The sequence below is a fragment of the Halyomorpha halys genome, unplaced genomic scaffold, assembly GCF_000696795.3.
Source record: "Halyomorpha halys isolate HHAL.00 unplaced genomic scaffold, Hhal_1.1 Scaffold185.1, whole genome shotgun sequence".
NCBI lineage: Eukaryota > Metazoa > Arthropoda > Insecta > Hemiptera > Pentatomidae > Halyomorpha > Halyomorpha halys.
Window position 1 is genome coordinate 1729965 of NW_027106126.1, and position 23501 is coordinate 1753465.

The 23501-nt window shown below is 29.7% G+C and overlaps 1 protein-coding gene across 3 annotated transcripts in view; it reads left to right on the forward strand.

Moving 5' to 3' along the window:
* The window catches only part of LOC106679232 (Histone gene-specific Epigenetic Repressor in late S phase), a 531726-nt gene that overhangs the window by 475491 nt on the left and 32734 nt on the right, over positions 1 to 23501 (forward strand). For all 3 annotated transcript variants that reach the window (XM_067053684.1, XM_014418249.3, XM_067053685.1), the window contains one exon: positions 21280 to 21570. In XM_067053684.1, the coding sequence (XP_066909785.1) occupies positions 21280 to 21570 (291 nt within the window). The remainder of the gene's footprint in view (positions 1 to 21279; positions 21571 to 23501) is intronic.

The window sequence follows — 23501 nt, forward strand, 5'->3', positions numbered from 1 at the left end:
AAAAAAAAAAAAAAAAAAAAAAACTACTCAAGAACAATCATCTGTATTTAGTTGATACAATTAATATTCAAAATGTTTTTGTAAATCTGAGGTTCAGTTTCCATATGGATTATTGGGTAAAGCAATAACACCGTTATGTGATTTATTCTTATATTCCTAGTTGTTAGTTCCCCATGATCGTTAAAAAGCCAACTGTGTCTTCTACTTCTAGATTAAAATGAAATTACTAGATTAAAACCAACTTATTTACGAAGTAAGCTTTAATCCTGAAAATTTTTAAGAAAAAATATATTGTAAATTTGTTTTCCTGTTTAAATAGGACATTTTTATAAATTCTAAAGCCTTATATTCCTTACGTCCAGGTATTTTACTTGCAAAGAAATCAAAAGTGATTAGGCTTTCACTGCTAACTATTACAGTGAATTTATCTATATTAATCTAAAAAAATAAATTACACGTTAATTGCCACAACTGTTATTATCGTGGTTGTTTAAAATTGATTATTTTTTGGGGGTGGGGGAGAGGGTGGGTGGTAAATATGTGATTAGTTCGTTTTGATAACTCGAAATTACTATTAGTAATTTTCTCATTTATTTTTTCCTTACGTAACTGCACGTATCTTTTGTAATTTTTAACAATTTTGAATTTAGTAGAGAAAATATATATAAAAATAAAGGAAATGCTTTTAATAAATACATACATAATATTTTGCTAATTGTTATTATTTAATATTAGTAGATTAGAAAAACTATTCTGGTGTAATTTTTTTTTTTTAGAAATTATTATTAAGGTGTGACTATTTAAAAAAAAAAATATTCTATCATAAAATCTAAATTAAAAATCGAGATTTTGCGATATCACTTCCTTTTTATAATGATTTTAAAAAATATTTAAACAGATTGAAGATTCGTTATTAATAAATTGTTGCCTTGATATGAAGGTTCGAATTTCAACATGAATTCGCAGAACCTCTTAGACGGGTTTATGTGCGACCTAAATAAGGAGCACTTGAATTCATTAAATATATAATTGAGCTTGCTGATCCACTTCAATTAATCGTTAAGAACCAAGTGATAGGTACCTAAATTATTAAGAAATGAGCTTATAACACAGCTCAAAAAAAAACCTTTGAAATCAAATTTAAGCATTGGAAATATCTGACGTGATTGATTGGTGCTTTTGAATATTTTGGTATATTTGTTTAATTTAAAATTGATTAAAAAAAAAAAAGAATTGAATGATTACTTGACTTAACAAATATTCTGGTTACAAACTCTTATAACATTTACCATAGTTCTAGCTTGAATAAAATTGTACGAAGGGTTTCTCATTATATTTTAGTGAATTGTGAATTCGAAAATATTTTATTGCCAAGTCTTAAATTTGTGATTTCATTTTTAGAGTAGTGTGCAGGAAAGTGAATTCATATCTGAAATTTCATGATTTGGGTTTTTGAAAGCAATCGGACGCATTTAGGAAAACACGTCCCTTGGAAAGCAGCCATATGAGAGGAATGAAATTGGCTCACGAAATTTGACTAGAATTCATCTGCGAATTTAAATTTATTTTAATTTGGCAAATGATAAATATTTTAACATTTTATTTAAGTTTTTGTAACATGCAACATATAGATATTTAATAATAACATTGATTTTACGATCTAAGGTTTTTTTATTTAATTATAATTCACAGGTTTGATGTAATTATCAATTATATTTTTTGTTAAAAATTTGTATTACTTATGTGAATTAGTTCTAAAAGTATGTAATTCTTCCAAACGCATATATATATATTTACGAAGTATACGAATTCATATATATGTATGTATTTATACATTTTCAAAGTGGCATATATGTATATATGCCACTTTGAATTCTTAAAAAAAAAAATTATATTAACTTTTATATTTGATAGATTTCTTTTTTATTATTATTTTAGAATAAATCAGAGGAACTGGATTTTTAGAATTTCATATGTGCAAACAAAACAACAAACTAAATCTTACAAATAGAGATTGTTACAATAAAACATTTAAAAAATCAATATATAATTCTAGAATTATTTATGATTAAGTGCTTCGGATAGCATCCAAAATGAAAAATTAATTTAAGAAGAACTATTAATGATATTTCGGTACTACTTTGCTGGTCTTATTTGTAGGATTCTTTGGTTATAGAATTATTGGTATTAAAATTTTTATGAATCTGAGGGGTTTGTTATCATGATCGGGTGATCTAACGCGTAATAATCCAATCATTACTTACAAAAACTATTATTGTCTATTTTTTAAAAATGTTTTTGTTATGTTTTACTATCTCTAATATTTTAAGTTAATGTGCATCAGGTATTATTTTTAATATTCATATTGAATAAAAAATAAAATAAACGATTTAACTAAAAAAACAAATGAAGTTCCAGTTCGGTGTATCATTGGGTGTATACTATTGATATTCTACTCCTCTGTGATCTTCTGATTCTATTATATCGTGTTTCGTTAGGTCGTGTAATTTAAAATAATTATTTTTACTATATAAGGGGTATTCATGATGTTGTATTAAATGTAAAATGTTTTACCATGTTAAATGTTATAAGTATAGGATTGTGAGCAGTCATATTTAATGTTTACTATTAAATGCATAAGAGCTCCTAGCAGATTTTTTGAGCAACTTGTTTTGTAACCTTTCCTTCCAAAACATCATGTTATTGTTTACTTCTAAGTTTTGATTAATGTAATTTATTACAACACGCCTAAATTGAGTGAAAATTGGAAGTTGTTTAAAGTTTGGCTTCTGAGTGTCTTGTTGATCTTTTAACTTGTGAGGAACAGAATCGAGATGAGTTAAGTTACAACTGTTATTGAATTATTATTATTGTCGTCCATTGCTTTATTAATTATAAAAATATCTAAAACAATACTAACACAATCAAAGCACAAAATACGAGCAAGTTACCTAACACGACAACAAAAACCGGTGGCAAACTCAGCCGGTCTGTTGCGTGACGTCATTAATCTTCATTTAACAGACCTAGTAACAAACTCTCAGCCATATTACTTGTTATATCGTTTTAACATAGTAAAAGAAGGAAATATTTCTCCATTTAACATAAGTTTTTCCATTTCACAAACTTTAACGTGTTTAACTAAAAGTCATGAATGCCCCTATAGTTTGTAACAATGTGTATAGTTTGTGATATCGTAATATACTTTGTTACCGTTGATTAACTTTATTGTTTAAATTATTTCGATATGATGTAGCAATGAAGTACTTTCCAAGTATCGCTAATTATTCTTACTATTCGGATTTCTGTACAAAATACATTCGAGATAATTTCGAGAAAAACCAGCTTGTTACATATGCACATGTCCTGTCCCCTTCACCCTGGATCAAATGCCAACTCCTATTGCTCAATCGTGTCGAGAAACGTGAATAACCGATTAGAATCCACGTTATATCTTTTTATTAACGGCTTACCGTAGACTGAAGCTTGGTCTTATAAGTTTTCGTTTACACCTTTTTTTCTTTTGTTAGTGTTTTTTTTTTTTTTTTAAAAGCTTCTTATAATAGTTACATGAAATTTTAATTTTGTTTATTTATAGTTAATCCTTACAATTTATGAATCATAAATAGCAGTAGTATGCATAATAGTTCAATGAGGAACTTCATTTGAATCGTTTCATATATATTATTTGTTTTTTTATTTTTTAAATATTGAGAGACATATTGGTTATTGTTGCCAAATATTCGCTGTGATACCACGAATTAAAAAAACAAACCGTATAGCATTAAAAAAAAATAATAAATACTTTACTCTAGGGACAGTTCCAAAGAATTCTGAAAGTTAAGTGTTTAGGCATCCTACAAAAGGTGGTTTAAGTGAGATGTATACATTTTTTTTTATTTAATTATTTAATGTAATTTACAACTGTATAAAATAATACAATAAGTAAATTTGTTGTGTTTCATATACACTTGAAAATCTTAGGAAGGAACCACCCATCGGTGGTACTTCAAACATTAATTTAAATTAGAAGGTCCCGTGGCGATCTTCTTTTCAGACGCCTCGGAGGATTATCAGGGATTGTTAAGGATGAAAGATTAAGAATTAATGGGTTAGGATGGTTAAGGAGTTTGGAATGAAAAGACGCATATCTGTTTTGGGCCAATTCTGGAGCGAATGGGATGTTAAGTTCTTTGTGAATGAGTTTATTTGTAACGTAATAAGGAGGGTATACAATTTTTTTTTTTAAATATTTGAAAATAATTATTTATTGACATTCACGACTATATTTACATAAAAATACATCTAGTAATTATTTTAAATATAAAATTGTATTATCCCTTTTTTCAAACTATCCAGATATCAGAGCTTCATCGATGAAATATATCCACTTCGTGTAGTAAGTGTTAAACTGTCATAAGCATGATTCTCTGTTCACAAATTGAACCAAGCACCTTGGCGTGTAGAGGTTCTTTATTTTTGTGTTTAAAGATCTCAGAATCAGTTTGTTTACAGATTTTATTCACTGAAGGAAAGTCGATAATACCGTATTATCTATCACGTGAAACCCGTTTGTGAATGAAACAAACATCTGATCTGAAACAGCAAAATACTATCGTCAATCATATAATAGGGTTGTTACCTAATATATAGAATATATATTATTTTATAAACTCACATCTAGCCTTATTGGTCTTTCCATCCAATATTTCAGCAGGAATGTATTGGCCGTCTGGAGTCTTCCAACGACAACACGGCTGACTTAGGAATGCGCTCTATTCCGACGGTAGTCGCCTTAGAACCCACAAGGCGAGATGGATTCAGAGATGTCTCCATTTAGCCGCTTGTGGCTTTTGAGGACAATAGCTCCTAGAGTCGGCTGATCTTGGAGTTAGGTTGTGCTCTCTTTCCGCTTTGTTATGTTTTACGCAGTGTTCCATGTTTTTCGTTATTTATTCAACTGATAATTAAAAAAAAAAAAAAAAATGAAAACAAAAATCGCAATAATTTGGTCACAATTATTTTTGGTTGTTTGAAAATCTTCTATACTGTAAACCAGAAAGAGGTTAAAACGTTTAACTCTTATACAACGCCGTCTTTAATGCAACAAAACCAGAACTGAAAGAGATTGTTACGCCATCTTACATTTTAAGGATTACAATGTTTTAAAAAAATACAAGTTTAATTTAATACGTAGGTTCATTATTGTCGGTTAAATTCTTTAAAAAATTGAATTGAGTGGAAGTGACAATCTCAGCAACAAAACTGTTGACAATCTCTAAGCGCTTTATGAAAACCATATAATCCAATATTTTGGATTTTTTAAAATGTGACTTTGACTTCGCTTCTAATTGATATTTGATGTCAATGAGATAAAATGATGCTACAAGGTTATAGTAACTTAACATTTTGATAAACAGTTTGAAAAATTTGAATTTAATAATTTGTATTCCAACGCTATTGATTTTACTACTTACTGATTAACTGTAAACTAAGAATAATGATCAATCGCAGGAAATCTATCTAGATTTCAAACAATCTATCTTTTTATATGTGTATGTGTATATATATATATATATATATATATATTCTTCTTGAATGTTTCTACTTTTAACCAACTGGACTATCGCTGAAACATTATGATTACATATCAGGCAGTTCTATTTGGCGATGAACGAATGAGTCAAAGAAAATTTCTTTATTTAAATATGATTTTAGTGAAGTAGATTGTTATTCAGTAACTTTTGATTTTTTTGTTAAATTTTATATCTTTAAATATAAGTAGAAGTAACCATTTAGTGTAATTATTTTAGTTCTGGTCGAGTATCAATTGGGTATATATTTTCCCTTTTGTCCTAAATTTATTGAAGTTTTCCTAAACTCTGATCAACTAATAGTAGAAGAGCCCAAGGGGAAAAAAAAAGTTAGTTATTTCATCCTAATTTTTGATTAATTAAATGAAAAATATGTATAATTACTAGTCAAAATTGACGAGTCTGCCAAGTAAAGTAGTTTTTACGATATTAGCATATGAATTTTTGAAATAAATTCTACTATTCCTATTAAGATAAACATTACAAACTACTTCATAGTACATTAAATTAGCTTTAATTTGAGTGCTAATAGACATTTGTAGGTCTAATGATTCCAGAGAAGTAGTTTTCTCAAAATTAATTAAAAAACTACTGATTTTTCATTATTTTGTTATAAAATATGGCATTAAAATCCTGTGTCTCGGAAGCAATTGAACGTAAATAGTTTTATATGGGATCATATTTTAGCAAATGTGCTCTATTTTATATGATGTCCTATTAGGTTTTCGATTGTTGTTGGAAATTTTTTTAACCTTTTAATACAGCTGCCATTTTTTATTCTTTCTCACTATATTTGGCAGACAGACACATCAATTTGTATTACGGCCAGATTCACCTTCGCGTTTTATGACGTAAGCTAATGCTTCTGAATATTTCCAGGATTTATTTATTCTATTTATTTATATATTCATCAATTTTTAAGGTATTTTGATTTAAATTCTTTGATTTATTTTTAGCCCCTTCTCTTCCCTTTTAAAATTAATTAAATGGAAATTTCTTGACTTTTGTAATATTAGACGAATGATAAAATCATACTTGAAATGTTATTTAAGTATGTTTTGATGAATCTTCAGAGATGTGGAAAAGTATATAATTATAAAAAACATCTGTTGAGTTAATTTATAGTTGAGTCTATATATCATTAACGAACATTACGTTACTAGAAACCTTTTTAATTTTTAATCATATTTTTTTTAATTATGAGGTTGGGAACCTCTTGTTATGGGTTGGTTTTCTCATTTTCGGGTGCGGTTTCATCCTTGCTTTATGCCCTTTATAATGAATTAGGATATTGTTACAATAATATTTCCAATCTACATTAGTGTGCTTCTTGATTTGGCTCTGCGAGGTTCTGTGGAGGCCTCTTCGTATCTAAAAATGTGCCTCTCTTGACTTAGGACCCGTTTAACATCCATTAGTATCTGAAAATGATATTGGCTGTTACTGAAAACAGACGATCTCAATATACTATCAATACAAATTTTCTAAGAGCCATTAATAATATCTCTATTTCATATATATCATATATAGAGCCAAGTGATCTAAGTGTAAAAAAAAAACTTTTCTAGAAAAACTTAAAAACAAATTTAATTATATTTTAAGAAGCATAATATAAGATTATACTTAGTTCAAAATTAGTTTAAATAAAGACGAAAAATAAATTATTTATAAATTAAAAATCACGAAAACTAGCTAAGCTTTGATTTCGTATATCCGAAATGATCCAACTGTTCCGGTTGTAAACGTTTACAATGCATTCATATCAACAACTTGTTTTCTTCACTAAATACTGTAATGTACGTTTGATAGGATAGTAAGATTGTGAAGCTAAAAAAAATATATATATATTCCTAAAATGTAATCTGTAAATTTTACCTTGGATCATATTTCATTTAATTTTTAGATACTAACTTGATATGTGAAACCTCTAATTTTGAGAAGACTACCCCTCTCCTCACAAAATTAGAGGTTTCACATTTCACATCAGATCTTGAGTTTTTTTTTAATTAATGAACTTTATGATCAAAGAAATCATATTTTTATCTCCTTAATACCTTCATTGCCCTCCAGAAGATCACTTAGTAGTATTAATATAAAGAGGTGGAATAAGAAAATATATAACGAGAATATGAAGCCCTGTTTTATGAAAATAATAAATGTACGTATTAGAATTTAACTTAAAAACTTAAATCAAAAACTGACAAATTTAAGAAAATATTCCCAATACACCCTTACTCGGATTTGTTTATAATATTTTCGCACTGGTATGTATTATTAAATATATTTTAAGTCATATTTTATTTTTTTACTTATAGTTGGATTTTGTTTTATTTAATTTTTGGATACCAACTAGCACAACAAGCACTAATTTTGAGAGGAGAGGGGTTGAGGTTTTTTTCGAATAATTAAACTTTATGATTTACCATGTAATTAAACAAATCATCTTTTTGAATAAAATCTTCTTAAACAAGATATTCCTAAAATGTTAATAAACACTGAATCGACTGCATCGACACTGAATCGGAGTAGACCGAAACGCAGATTGAAGAATTGCATTAGGACTGATTTAGTAGATTTGCGTTTTGGGCGTCACTAAACAGATGTATGTTGAGAACGAATGGTGGTATTGGCATCCTACCTTCGGTTTCTCTAAGCCTTTATTTATTTATTATTTTGGGAGTGAAAGTTTCCTCCTACGCCTTTTAAGGATCGGTCACTGAGGAGAAGAAGTTGATGCCATTAGGTAAGTAATACAAAGTAACAAGGCATATTGACTACTTTCATGTTTCCAGTAAAATATATATAATATATATGTTTAGTCTCAACGGGAGAGAGCGAACGATTATTTTGAATTCATTTTTTAATTGAATATACCCAAAAAACTTAAATATCTTAACAATAACTCAAATCTATAAACTCCATTCTTTTTTTTTTTAATTGTCAGTTAGTTCTTTATTTTACATAACTCTGATGTTTCTGAACTCTAGAGAAATTTATGTACAAGAGATAATCCGCGATGTGGAACTGCTCAGTCCTAATTCAAACTGGGCCACCTCTTGCACAATCCTACGGCAGGTTTCCTCTCCTTGTTTTATTACGTTCACCAACGATTTCAGGAGAATTTATATAAGGATAAATTGCTGTTTTACTACATTCCCCGAGATGATTATTGGTTATACTTATTTTCTTTGTGATGATAAGATTATTGTTATTTTATCTGATACAGATATAGTAGCTTGCCAATATAATACCGCATCAATTATCTGTAAATGGAAGTCAAACAGTGAGTTAATTTTGTGTCAATTAACTCAATTAAATTTTTTAGTAGCTACGTGTCAGCTCAGATCGTGTCAATAAATTTTTTGTAGACATTTTTTTAGTCATACAGTTACAGATGATTAGATCATACCGAAAAATTACACTTCTAAATTTCAAATACATCTTCATGTTTCACTCCACCCCAACTTAATGAATACATCAGGCAAATTGATGAAGCTTAAACCTATAATTATATGTATAATTTTTATTACTTATAATTGTTATAATTATTTACAATATTTAGCTAATATATCTTTTAGTATTTGCTTTTTTTTAGGTACTGTCAGGTATTGTCTATTTTTCTGAAAATAATTTAATCTAAAAAATATTGTTTAATAACTTCTTTACCAATGGCTTAAAGACAATGATTCGAAAACTCCTTGACCCCTACGAATATTCAATATAAAGTGAAGGATTGGAATCAGAACCGCGTTATAAATGGTGAAGGAGGTGAAAAATTTTGAGGGACATTAAAGGAAACTTATTTAGCGTAGAAACAAATTTTCAACCCTCTGGCTCAATTGGTATTATCGGTTTAAGGTAGTTAATTGTTTATGGTGGGCATCTTTCATATAAAGAATACATCCCTTATGAATTTTATTTTTTAATTACACCAAACTGTGCTCCTAAAATTAAGTTGTAAATTATTAGTAGTTCTTGTATTGTGCTCTGTGGTTTGATACATGTTCCAATTTTATTAAATTCTAATGCATGATACTTCAACAATATTATAATTCAATATGTTTGAATGTTGAAAAATAAACGCAATAAATTACTTTCTTTAAAAAATAATTTCTGTTTTATGAAAAATATCAGTTTTTCTTCATAACATTCTTGTTACTCCGATAACAAACATGGCTAGGTCCATTTTATCACAAAATGAGTTAAGAATTGTTTGTGCCTGATGCTTTCATCCTTTATACTACACTAAAGCTCTTTCGTCTTAAAAATCCGTTAAAACACTTGGTTTCAACGGCCACGTGGCCTCAAAAACGAACAGCTCTAGAATCTCGAAAGTTCTAAAGAGGAGGAGCCAGTAACAGCAGAGTAATAGGAACATATGAAAAGATAAATCTTTGGATGAGTGATTATTATTTTATTTTAGTCGTTGTGGTGGAAATTTTCATTGAGAAATAAGATTTTTTCAATTTAAAAAAAAAATGTTAGCATGCGGATCTGAACGTGTTTTAGAACTAAGCTATTAGTTGAGAAATCAAATTTTATCATACCTCATGATTAAATCACAATGAGCATTGTTTTATCATTTTGACTGCCTGCTACGAGATAACTCTTAGTTTGCGATCTCGCGTAGGATGCCCTTTAGTAGTTATTTTGTATTTTTTTAATTAAGATGAAATTCGTATCTACTGTGAAATGTTAAGCATGTTATAGATGCTTTAGCAAGAAATAGTAAGGCTCGTGATGAAATCTTGGATTGGCTCCTTTTTTGTTTTTGAGTAGGTTTTACGCTGAATAAAAGTCAATGTCATTCCATTGTTATATGCCAAAAATTAATTAATTATTAATAGTCCTGGTAATATTCATAGCGCCAAAAAGTAAACCAACATATATAAAACGAGATTTTAACACAACACTTAGAAGAATATCAGTTTGTTTGGGACGAAATTACTACGACAAAAGCTTTGAATGTCAACTTTCCGATACCAACTAGTGCCTGACGATGACTGAAAGGAAAGATAGATCTGTGTCTGAGGAAACACAACGACTAAGAAAGATTTCGTCAAGCCTAAATGGGACTAATCAGAGTGTGTTGCTCCAGAGAGATCAATGTTCACAATTATTAAGTAATCGTGTCTAAACTTGTCATTTTATCTTCATTAACTGCTTATCGCCTTAGGCTTGCCATTAGGAATATGACGTACTCTATGAATAAATCAAACGCCCTATTAAGCTCAAGTTAAATACAAATTTTACAAGACGAAAATTATACAAATAATTAAATATAAGAAGATGGTCAAGGTCGCGCTCAAAAAGAACAAAACGTTTTTAACTATTTAATGTCCGACATTTCGCCCTACTTTTGATAAAATGCCTGTTGAACAGATTCGATACTTAGGACTCCATCTTGACTAGAGACTTACTTGGAATCAACACACAAGACTGAAACGACAAGAAACTGCTCGTAGATTCCGATTGCTACTACACTTACTTGACAAACGCTCTAAACTTCCCATTCACTACAAAAAATTAGTATACACTACGATAATCAGATCAATATGGACATATGGAATTGAGCTCTGGGGCTCCACCAAACCATCAAATTCTTCCCGTATCCAATCGTTACAATCCAAAATCCTACGTGAAATCCTTGATGCTCCTCATTACGTTACAAATAAACTCATTCACAAAGACCTTAAGATCCCATTCGTTGCAGATTTGACCCAAAACAGATATGCGTCTTTTTATCCCAAACTCCTTAACCATCCTAACCCATTAATTCTTAATCTTTCATCCTTAACAATTCCTGATAATCCACCGAGGCGTCTGAAAAGAAGATGGCCACGGGACCTTCTAATTTAAATTAATGTTTGAAGTACCACCAATGGGTGGTTCCTTCCCAAGATTTTCAAGTGTATATGAAACATACTACATATTTACCTATTGTATTATTTTTTACAGTTGTAAATTACATTAAATAAATAATTAAAAAAAAAAATTTGGATTAGGATAACATTTTATCCTACCTTAATTTACCTTATTGTTGTAATGTTCTTAGTTGTTTTTTTAAAAATCTTTTTAGCCCTGATGAAGCCCTACAATGCGGGGCGAAACGTCGGACATTAAATAGTTAAAAACTATTTGTCCTTTTTGACCCCAACCCTGACCATCTTATATTTAATTTATACGGTCAACTATATATATATTATAAAAATAATTATGTTGTTGACCTTATTTAATTATAAATTAATTCCATTATGCTTTCTCACTGACGATTCTTTTTCGAATCTCGAATCTTTTTCTTGTTACAAACACTTAAAGTATAACAAAAGCTGGTACTAAATTCAATGGGTATACAACGGTTTTGATTAGACAGATTTCTGGTTTGAGGAAAAATTGATATTTAGTACAAAACGTAAATTATTTTTTCAATAAAGTTATTTATTGCGTTTATTTTCCTACATTCAAACATATTTCATTATTGGAAGATTATTGATTGACCGTGTGTATAGATGAATGGAATATGGTCCGGATGTGGTCAAGAAAAAAAAAACTCAAATAGTAGATAATTATACTATTTTATTGAGCTAACGTTTCGCACCACGTTGCAGGGCTTCGACAGGGCTAAAAAAGATACAAACACTATAGTTACAAAAGGAAAAAAAGAGTGTAAAATAACAGGGGTATAAAATGTAAAAAAGTATGATATAATAAGAAAAATTACAGGTAGTAAATAGTAAATGAAAAGGGTAATAGTAACAGATAGATAAGAGTAGAAATATTAAAGAAAATAGAAATAAAGAGATGTAAAAAGAAAAAAAAATACAAATCAAATGATGAGACAGAATGCATACCTGTTTTGACGGCAGTAAAAAACAAAGTGACAGGTGGTATTGGGAGGAGTGGGGATTGCAGTTATGCCACAATAACGAAAATAATTTGTAAAGTAAACATAGTAAAAAAGTATTTAAATTAGGTGAACAATAAATGGTAATATACATAATAGGGGGAGAAGAAATATTAAAAAAAAAAAACAGATAGAAAAACAAAGGAAAAGTAAAGTATAAAATAATGGGATACAATGTGTGTAAGTAATTAAGAAACAAAATATACCAAATGAGCGGGGATACAGAAAAGTGTAAAATATAATAGAAAATTAATATAAGTACACTTAAGAAGATAACACGTGAATATAAATTAAAAGATAGATACATGAATATAAATGAAACAGGAAGGATAGTGGATATAAAAATAAAATAAATTAATAAAAAAAAAAAAATGTGAGAATTTAGAAAAACAAGAATAAAAGATATGACAAGTATAATTATCTACTATTTGAGTTTTTTTGGCCATATTCCATTCATATTTCATTATTATATTATTAATACCGACTAATAAAACTTTTAAATGTCTACAATAATTATCAGGTATTAGAGCTTACTAAAATTTGAATATATAATATCAAATCACATAGTCAATGCTAGAACCATTAATAATTTACAACATAACTTCAGGGACTCACTTTGGTGTGAATAAATAAATAGAATTAAGAAAATCTTTATATGATAGATGCCCGCTATAAACAATCAACTGCCTTAAACCGATATAATTATGTCATTAATGTTCTTACGTGTCTTTAATTTCTCATAAATTGAGCTAAATGGTTGAAATTTTTTTATCTACGCTGAATACGTTTCCTTTGGGTCTCTCTGCTTTTTCCCTCATTCCCTATTTTTGACGCGGTTCTGATTCCGATCCTTTACTATATATTAAATATTTTTTGGGATCTGAGAGTTTTCGAACTGTTGTCTTTAAGCCATTGATAAATAAATTTAATTTTTTAACTTTTTTTTAATTAAATTATTTTTTAGAAAAATAGGAAATATCTAACGATACCTAAAAAAAAGAAGAAACTATGCTTAACTTATTTTGTGAAAAAATGGACCTAGTTGTGTTTGTAACTGAGATAATCAAATAACCAGTGTTAATTTTACCCATACTTTCCGCATGAAGTCATAGGCTGGCTTTTCGAAATACCGATTCAAAACTTTTCTGTTTTTATCAGCATTCTTATTCGTTTTGGCCTTGGTGGTTAAGGTCTCCTTGCAAAGCTTAAAAAACTCAAATATTTCTTGAAGTAAACAATTTGTTTTCTCTCTCTCATTTAAAAAAAAAAACATTGATCCTACCTCCTTGTAAACAGTATTAAGTAAAATCTTGTGAATATTTAAAAAATCACAATAGTATTCCAAAAACCTTACATGATTTACCCCTGATTGTACATCAAGATAAATATCCAGCAGCTCCAAATACATTCCTTCTCATATTTTTTACTCTTAAAACACACCATTCAATCATTGGAATAAAAATTGTGGGTAATTTACATTTTTTTAAAGCTTAATATACATACATAAAATGAATATCAAAAACTGAATATCAAAAACTGTTAAAATTAATGGTTTTAAAGTTATAAGCAAAAAAAAAGAAGAAAAAAAATTGTTATGTATTTTTTCGTACTTCTGAAAGAAATTCGAGGTGGAAAATTTGAAATATGTGATCAGCTACCCAAAGAAACGTATATAAACAAAATTTATAATGAACTCGAAAATATTCACCGAGGTCCTTTTTTGGACCCCATAGGATTTATAGCGGATGTCATCTACATAATATCAGGGATGAACAAGAATAACCACGTACAAAAATGTTGGAAAATAACTTTTATTTAATTTAGTAATGGCATGTGTTTTTAAAAATGCATGGCTTTCATGTTATTAAAGAAACACCGAAAAAAGATCAATTTTTTAAGATTGTTTTTAATATTTGTTAAAAAATTGGGAAGACAAACCTTGAGTTTGTGTTCAGCATCCTTAAAAAACATGGATGTGCAAAATATAAAAACTCACTTACAACATTCCTTGTGTTCCCTGTTTTGAGTCTCTTTGGCCTGGACTACTCGCTCTTCATTGGCGCAGAGACATTTGAAATAATGAACTTAAAATCCACTCCTACTGTAACAGCGTCACTATGGTATATTTTTATATATAAATATGTTATATTTATAGATAAATAGATTATATATAAATTATAAATATATAAACACATTTTAAATCAATATAGTTCTGTGGTTATGGTGTATTATGTTAGCCACTTGGCTGGATTGCTCACTTAATTTAGCTTTTTTTCGGAGTTACCAGCTTAACCATTTAAAATATCACAATATCAAAACATTATGATTGTTACATTAAACAATTAATTACTCAGATTTCTTTTATATTTAGCTCAAATTTATTTAAACTTGCCAAATTTTGCACCTACTTGCTAATTTTATTTAAAACAATGAACCTAATTGCTGATTTGCATTGTAAAAATAAAGAAAAGACGAAATTAAAAAAAACTATTATTTTTTTATTTTTATTTTTGATAAGTTTATTTTTTTAAGGTAATTAATGTTTAAAATTAAAGTCTTAAAGCTTAATTAGCTGTGCATTTCTATTATATTTTTGTCGTTAAAATATCAATTACGGTAGTTTTTTAATTCTATTCATATCTTAAAAGTTTTTTTTTTTATTTAGTTCTTCGTACCTACTATTCGTTTTTAATTTATTAAGGTCATCACACTTAAGATCTATAATGATATTTGTATCATTAAGGAGGTATGAGAATGTGTTAAAGATCCGAATCGAAGCGGTGGACTATATAATCTTGGAGCGGTGATGTACAGAAGAAAGTTGCTTTCTCCAGTAACTGGGTTGTCCTCACTTTGCCCTCCCTCATTCTCTCGGTCCACAACTTCATCAACCTTCTATTTTTCTCATTATTTTAGGCATAACAATTTAAAGACGGGCAAAACATCTATTATTTATTTATCTGATTTTCGCCCATATTCTACCGGTTGTTTTTTTTATATTTATGATGTATGAAATAAATTTTATAAAATAAGGATTCCGGGGGTGGGCAGGGGAAATTGTGACCTATCGTTTATCGACCAAATAATATATGAAAATGAATATAAGGTATTTTGCCTTAACACGGCCCTGTGATACACTAAAAAGAGTCGATATTTTCCATTTATCATGACAATTCATCTATAATTAAGATAATAAATAATATATATATATGTTTTAATATGGAAACAAATTAATAAACATCTGATATCACTTCTATGTTGTTCTAAAAAATAGAGTGACATCTCTGATTTTACATTGATGAATCTATAGTTGACAAAAGATAATCAAGGATGGTGAAAATACTTGATCGTTTTTCTAACTTAATAAAATTGATTTCTTACATCATAAATAAAGAAACCTCCTATTGTCATCATAAACTGGGAGGATAACCCAGTAGATATGGGCAAAAATTGGATAAATAAATAATGTATGTTTTGCCCGTCTTTAAATTCTTTTTTTTTTTATTTGGTTCTAACATTGTATTAAGGTATGATAATTTATTAATAATATTGTAATTTGTTTGGAATTATTGAAGATCATTTGTGTAATAAAAGCTGTTTGTCCTTGAGGATGGCCGAAACGTCGGAAGGAATAAATAATCTTTTGAGACTAAAATGGATATTTTTTTTTTCATTTAAAAACATTAGACTCAAGAAAGATTATAAATAAAACAATAGTAATAATAAAAATGGTGGAGTATTGAAAATTTATTTATTCGAAAATTATTATATTTTATTACGAAAATAGTTCTGAATATATAACGTTTTTATTTTATCACATAGCGTAACCAGAAGTTACCTCTAACAACATTATACAGCCTTTGGATCGGACATGGAAGACATTATCTGATCTAGGAAGCAGTGTGAATAATGGGCAGTTGCCGAGGTCGGGAGATCGATAAATATTGTCCGAATAAAATATGGTCCAATATATACTCCCCCTTTACCACCCCTCATGCAAATAATATCCTAACTCGAATTTGCAAACAGTGTCCTCCCTAGATCGGATCTCACGATTTATATCACCTCGCGGTGTATCAATGTTTATTTAAATTTATTCAATCGACGATATTTAGTACTCACATAGATGCCAATTTATAGGGTTTAATTGAGAGGTTAATAATTAATAAAAACGTAGTATTGGCTTCACTGGTCAATGTTATTCAGATCATATTTATTAAGTTTATACGTACATGTTAATAAAATTTGATAAAGAGTATTCCAATGAAGTATAATTGTTATTTTAGTAATTCACTGTAGCCTGTATGACTTCGAAAAATGTTAAACTTAAGGGACTTGAAAACATAGTATTTATTTATTTATGACACGACATTTAGGTAAAGTGTCTGGTGAACAAAAATACAAAATAACTTTTAAAACAATAATTCGAATCATTAAGTAATTTTTATCGAAAGGATATTTCTTATATTATAGCATTACTCGATTTTCATCATTCTCGATATATAGTATTACTATATTAATATAAACAAATTAGGCTCTATTAATGGAAAATGGTGCATAGTGAACATAGACACAATTATATTAACCAAATCTAATAATTTCAAAATAACTTATATTTTTTTAAATATTTAAATACAATATAAACCAACAATAGTATATTTAATGAATGCCCACAGATGAAAATACCATGATCAGTGTTAATTGATATATAAAAAAAAAAAATTATTTTTAATAATAACATGGCGATGTCTATGAAAAGTGTAACAAGAATAAAATACAGTCTAATAATTTAATATATCAAGATCCAATAATTTATAAAATTTAACCGATTTCTCATATTAAATAACAAATAATTGTTCAAGGGTTTTAATAATACTTTATGTATCATAAAATATCATCTGAAATCTCAAGTTACTGTCTTACATTCCACCCTCTCATATTGAGAAAGGTGACCATTATGTGGCGCTCCGAACGCGAAACTTCGTTTTCTGGCAAGAAGGATAGATTAAATGTATTCATTCTCGGGACATTCAGGCTAGAGTTTTCGTAGAACCACATTGCTGATTGAAATTTGTTGATTTGGATTTTATTTTTTATTTATATTCTAAAATGTGTTTTAGTAACGGCTTACAAGTCTGAAAGCCTCTAGAGAGGTCAAGCTCACAGTTTGGAAACCACTGGCTTAATAAATATTATATTAATATTATTGAAAAATAAAACATTATTTTGGAAGAAGATAGTTGACCTTATTAAGTAGATAGGAGGAAGATAGTCCGGTTTGCAGTCAATAAAGGAGTCAAAATAGTAAAAGAAGCGTTTCAGTTGGTAACAGAACATTATTATTCTTATCAGCCCTGACGAAGCCCTGCAAAGTGGGGCGAAACGTTAACAATAAGTTATATATTACTATTTTAACACCTTTATTGACCGCCATCCGGACTGTTTTCCTCCACATTATTTTGTTTTATGGATTATTTTGTCCTGTTTTCTGCGGTTCTGTCAATCAATCTTTGATATTTTATTCCAATAATATCAACTCCAAATATCGATATGCTGAATAACATATGAAGTCAAGGAAAATTTTTTATGAAATACATAACATATATTATTACACCTTACATAAATTAAAATATAATTGCGTAATTAGTTGGATAAATGACTTTCAGGTGCAAATAATAAATGAATTATTGAATAAAATTGACCCTAGATTGTCTAAAATTTTAATTAAGAAAGTATTAACAACATTTAAACATTTTTTACACCACCAGGATAAGCAGTACGCTGCAATATTAAATTGTCTATCCATTAGCCAACTAAGTGAATATAACTGAGTTGACTGTTGACCGTCGTCTAGTTTTGTAAAAGTATATATGAGTCATAGGTCTAATTTTGTGAATTACGGATATAATATGTATTAAGTATATTTTATATTTATTATTATTATTGCATTAATTACAGTTTAATGGAGGGGAAAAGTAGAAACAATTATTGAGGTTATCGGCTTTAAATCTCTGGTTTCACTAAACTTAATTCTTAGTTTTCATCATGGACTTGTCAGTTTTCTGCAGTTTAAGACTATGAAACTGCCACCCTTGCGAAATGAAAACTAAACAATGTATGATAATCTTGATAATGTGTGATCATCATGATTGACTTGTATCATATAACAACTTAATTTGAAATGAATGCTGAAGGTTACCAGAAAGAAAATTTATATCAGGTTTCAAACAACATGGATGGAGTAATAAAAAAATGTATAAAGCCGGCTGAGACACGTGAGGGTGCTGTATTGCCAAGGACCATTTGCAAGACTTGGCCAGGAGCCAGATCAGCTAACCTACCTTACCGCCCTGTCATAACTTCTGTTAGTTTATTATATACAACTTACTAATAATGTTATTTATATTGGTCATTGATAAATATTGCTATTAATTATTAACTATTAATTATATTAGATTTGTATTACCAAATAGCTTTCTTTCGCAGTTTCTCTCCCGACAAAGTTGTAGTATTCGTACCTGTTTCTCGTGAGAACGTACGTAACTGTGTGTAGTGCATCTAACATGAGTTTGCCTCGACATAAAGGGAGGGGACAGATCCGCAGTGGCAAACGTTCTCCCGCCCACCCTCTTCTCTCTTCTTTCTATTAGCAAATTGTCCAAGAGAAATTAAAAATCCGGGAGAATGTTTTTCCTTAAGTCGATCTAAGCCTTAGTTCATTTATACAGCTGTCTAAAATCTTAGTCAATGAACAGTATGTCTAACTAACACAAGAGGAGTTTCTCGAATCAGAATGTTAGTTGTTGAGATTAGAGTGTCCAACAAAAAAAAATAATACAAAAAAAAAATTAAATAGGAAATAGGAATCCTGGGACATTCATCAACTCCAGAAAAACGATCTGAAAGACCATTGGGTCAGTAGAAATCAATTTAGTCTCATATTTTAAGCAATGCTGGTCAAAGTGAGCTAAGAAATGAAACAAAAGTGTGACATCCTTTTTTATAGTTCATTGCAATTGTTGCTGTTGGATTTAGATTAAATATTTTATTTCCAAATATTGGCCTTTATGTTTTGATTCCGTGGAGTGTACTTGTTTTATTGCTGTTATTAGGAACGTTGTCAAGGTAAATTAAAATTCTCTTCCATGGACTTGTTAGCATGATTGTTATCGGTGAATAATAACCCATTTATTACATCAAAAACTCTTCAATCACACATCATAAATCTTGAGAAATGATATAAAAACTGGTGGATTAATTAAAAGTCGAATAAATCCTATCTACCCTTTTATAAGCTTTTTTTTTTTTTAATAATTTATTTATTGATATTTACAACTGTATACACATATATACAACAAGTAAATTTGCTGTAGGTGACATAGTACCATGATAATAACATGTGGAGAATCTACCCACTGATAGAACTCCAATAACATTTCTAGAGAAGAAGATCTCGAGGCCATCTTCTTTTCAGACGCCTAGGAGGATTATTAGGTAATGAAGGAGAAGCCAGGTTAGAAACAAGTGGATTTGGGTGGTTGAGAAGTTTATTATGGAAGGAACGGTATCTGGTTCTGGCCAAATCGGCAACATATGGAATATTGAGGTCCTGATGGATGACTTGATTTGTGACAAAGTAAGGAGCATTAAGGATTTTACGAAGGATTTTGGACTGTAAGGATTGGATTCTGGAGGAATTTGATGGTTTAGTGAAGCCCCAAAGCTCAACTCCGTATGTACAGATAGGCCTTATAATAGTCATGTAGATCAGTCTTTTGTAATGGATTGGCAATTTAGACCGTTTGTCCTTTAAATGTTGCAATAGTCGGAATCTACGAGCAGTTTCTTGTCTTTTTAGTCTTGTATGAGGATTCCATGTCAGTCGTTTGTCGAGATGTAGTCCTAAGTAACGGACCTGTTCGACAGGAATAAGTGGGGTATTATTAAAGGATATTTTTAAAAGCTTAAATAAATATAAGACTTCCTTCTACAATTATTAATTAAATTTTCGATTTCCTTTATTACAGTATTCTATTCTAATACAATACTTCTTTGAGCTATTTTATACTGACGAGTGGAAATAAAATGTTTGCACTGCCTGCCGATGCAAATGAACAGCTTAACAGAGTTCTTTGCTGGAACAGGCTTAGTCTCATATGAGACTATATCCGGCCATATTTTAAGGTATCCTTGAGTAATTTGCTGAGGACGTCATTTAAAAAGGAAATCTATCTTCTTTTTTTTATTATAATAATAATAAATAATTCATGACTGACGGTATCAGTGATTTTTTAAGGGGTGGGGGTGGGGAAGTTATCTAGAGGAAGCGCCACTAAATAAGTCTGAGACCATATTCGAATCGGCGCCGCTGCATCTCCGATGCTGCAAAGAGTGACGCCTCAGCTCTCTCGGCTTCAAACACCCCAAAGAAAAATGCTTCCGAGTTCGCCATAGGGCGCTCACACCTTGAAGAGAGTGCCAGGGGAACTTATTAGGGGATGAGATGAAAGGCAGGGGCCCTTTCATCTCATCCCTTAGCCAAGTGTGGCCTTATCTTTAGGGTACAACTTTTGGGTGTAACTATATTTTACCTGGCGAATGTACACTAAATATATGGTATAATTCAAGATGAGTTGTTTTTCATTAATCCATTCATTGATGTTCTACATTTTGTTAATGAAATGTCTTTTGTATGTTTATCCTTCCTTATCTATTAATCATATCTACTCATAACTGCCCTTCCTATACAAACAGAAGCTGATCATTGTTTTATTGTTTCAGGTTACTACCAGCCCGCGGGCCCGTTGATCTCGCACGGCGGAAACGGTTCCAAATCCGGGACCCCGGAGCCGTACCCTCCACATCCATACCCCTACCCAGCCTACGACTACCCTGGGTACTACAGAGGGTACCGCCGCCCATGGGCCTCCACATCCCAGGTGATGGACTACCTCGACTACCCGCCCCCACACCCGAGCTACTACCCCTATCCTACACCACCTCCGCCTCCACCGCCTCCGCCACCACCGCCGCCATGTTACTCGTCTCCAGTCAGAGGTTTACCTTACATGGGTAAGTACTAACAATATTTTTATTTCATTTATCAATGAGTACATATGTATGGTACATGTATTATTTTTGGATTTTTTTAAAAATCTTATAATATTATTGGAAGATTCTAAAATTAAAGCCTCCGGTCTCTCATATACAAGTAAATTACAATCAGTCAACTTTTCGCCAATATGGTAATTATCAGCAGAAAAAAAAATACAGACCAGAGAAAGCTCAACCCACATCAACCGCCTAATTCTCTGTAAATAGAAACGATGTAATGTTGTAATCCAACTTAATTTTAAATATGTTAAAGGAACAGGGAATTATATTAGTAGAACTGTAAAAGGTTGTACCCAAATACCTGATATATAACTAACTATACAACTAAAAATATATTAAAAGGCCATCTATTTAAATTAATAAAATGTATCTAATGTGTTTCACTACAATATGTTGTGGAGTTAATTTCAGTAGTTTAAGGAGGAATGGTTTACTAAAAATGTAGGTTTAATGCAACCAACCTCACTAATCTCTGTCCTTCAGAGTGTTGCGTCACGTGAACAATACTTTTTTTTTTATTACACCCTGCCTGGTGCTATTCGAAAAATTGGGAGAGGGAGTTCTCTAGAGTTAACAAACCAATTCTAATCCTGGGGAGAGAATTATGTTTTTATTCCGTGGAACCGCCCCAAAATGAAAATCATACTCCCCAGGCCGAATTCGAACCGATCTTGCTGCGATTTCGAGGTTGTTAAGACCGACTACTAACTACCCAACTTAAATAACACTGAACCCACATTAAAATCCACAATTATGTAGTAATATTAAATTACCTCAATGAAGGAATGAACTTTATCTGGACCACAGGACTCTCCGGGATACCAGTAAATGTGGCAGCGGATACAGCTTCAAATATGAGCATTTCACCTCACTAATGCCAAAGTGTATCTAAGTGGAGAAGAAATTAAGAATTAACTAACTAACTAACAAATGAAGAATTTTAAAAAATAATAAAATAACTACAGAACAGTGGGTAAGGGATGCAAGAGGAAACAGAACAGAAGAAGTAGTAGGGTAGAGGATTAGTAATACCAATCAAAATGAGATTATTCAAGTTATAATAAAAGAGTGCACATTCCTTTTCCAACATTTTGAAAATAATAAAATTCCACAGTGTTGTGAGATAGCACTAAAAGACTCAAAATAGTCAAAGGATACTCGTAATATCATAAAACTATTTAAATAAATTCAATTATACATCAAAAATAAATGAAATTTGTTTAAATCATGGTTTAAAAATAAAATAAAAATGATCTATGCATGATAAAAAAAATAGTAAGTATTAAAAATATGATACTCATGAAAAAAGATTAACAAATTCTAAAAATTAACAACCCCCACTGACAAAATAAATATTTAATCTCATCCAAAATTCTTATCGTTTCAGAGAAAGTTTATTTCTGTTATTCTTAAAATTTACGAAAGTATATTGGCCAAATTCTCTAGAAAAGCCTCAAATATACTTTTTTTCAGCCTCTCTCATTAAATTACAAGAACCTCATCAACTTCAAAAACATGTTTAAATATTTAGAGATAATGTAGTGTTTATTTTCTGTTGATGCTGTTACAATTGTTTAGATGTTGATACATTCTTTTCTATATAACTCCTACTTTGTTTTTGGAATCTTCCTATAATAATTTACTCATAATGTGTTTTTTTGCTCACTTTATTTAGTCTTCAGAAATTATTCTTTTCTCAAGATCAATAATTCTATAGTTATAGTTTATATAATACAATATACTTAATTTTTAATAATCTTAGTTATTGAAGAAGATAGTCGTGGGATGCGGTCAGCAAAAAGAACATATAAATAAACAAAAAAAATATTTATTTATGCAAAATATATTTTTTTTTAATTTTGGCATATATAAACAGTTTTTTGCTGACC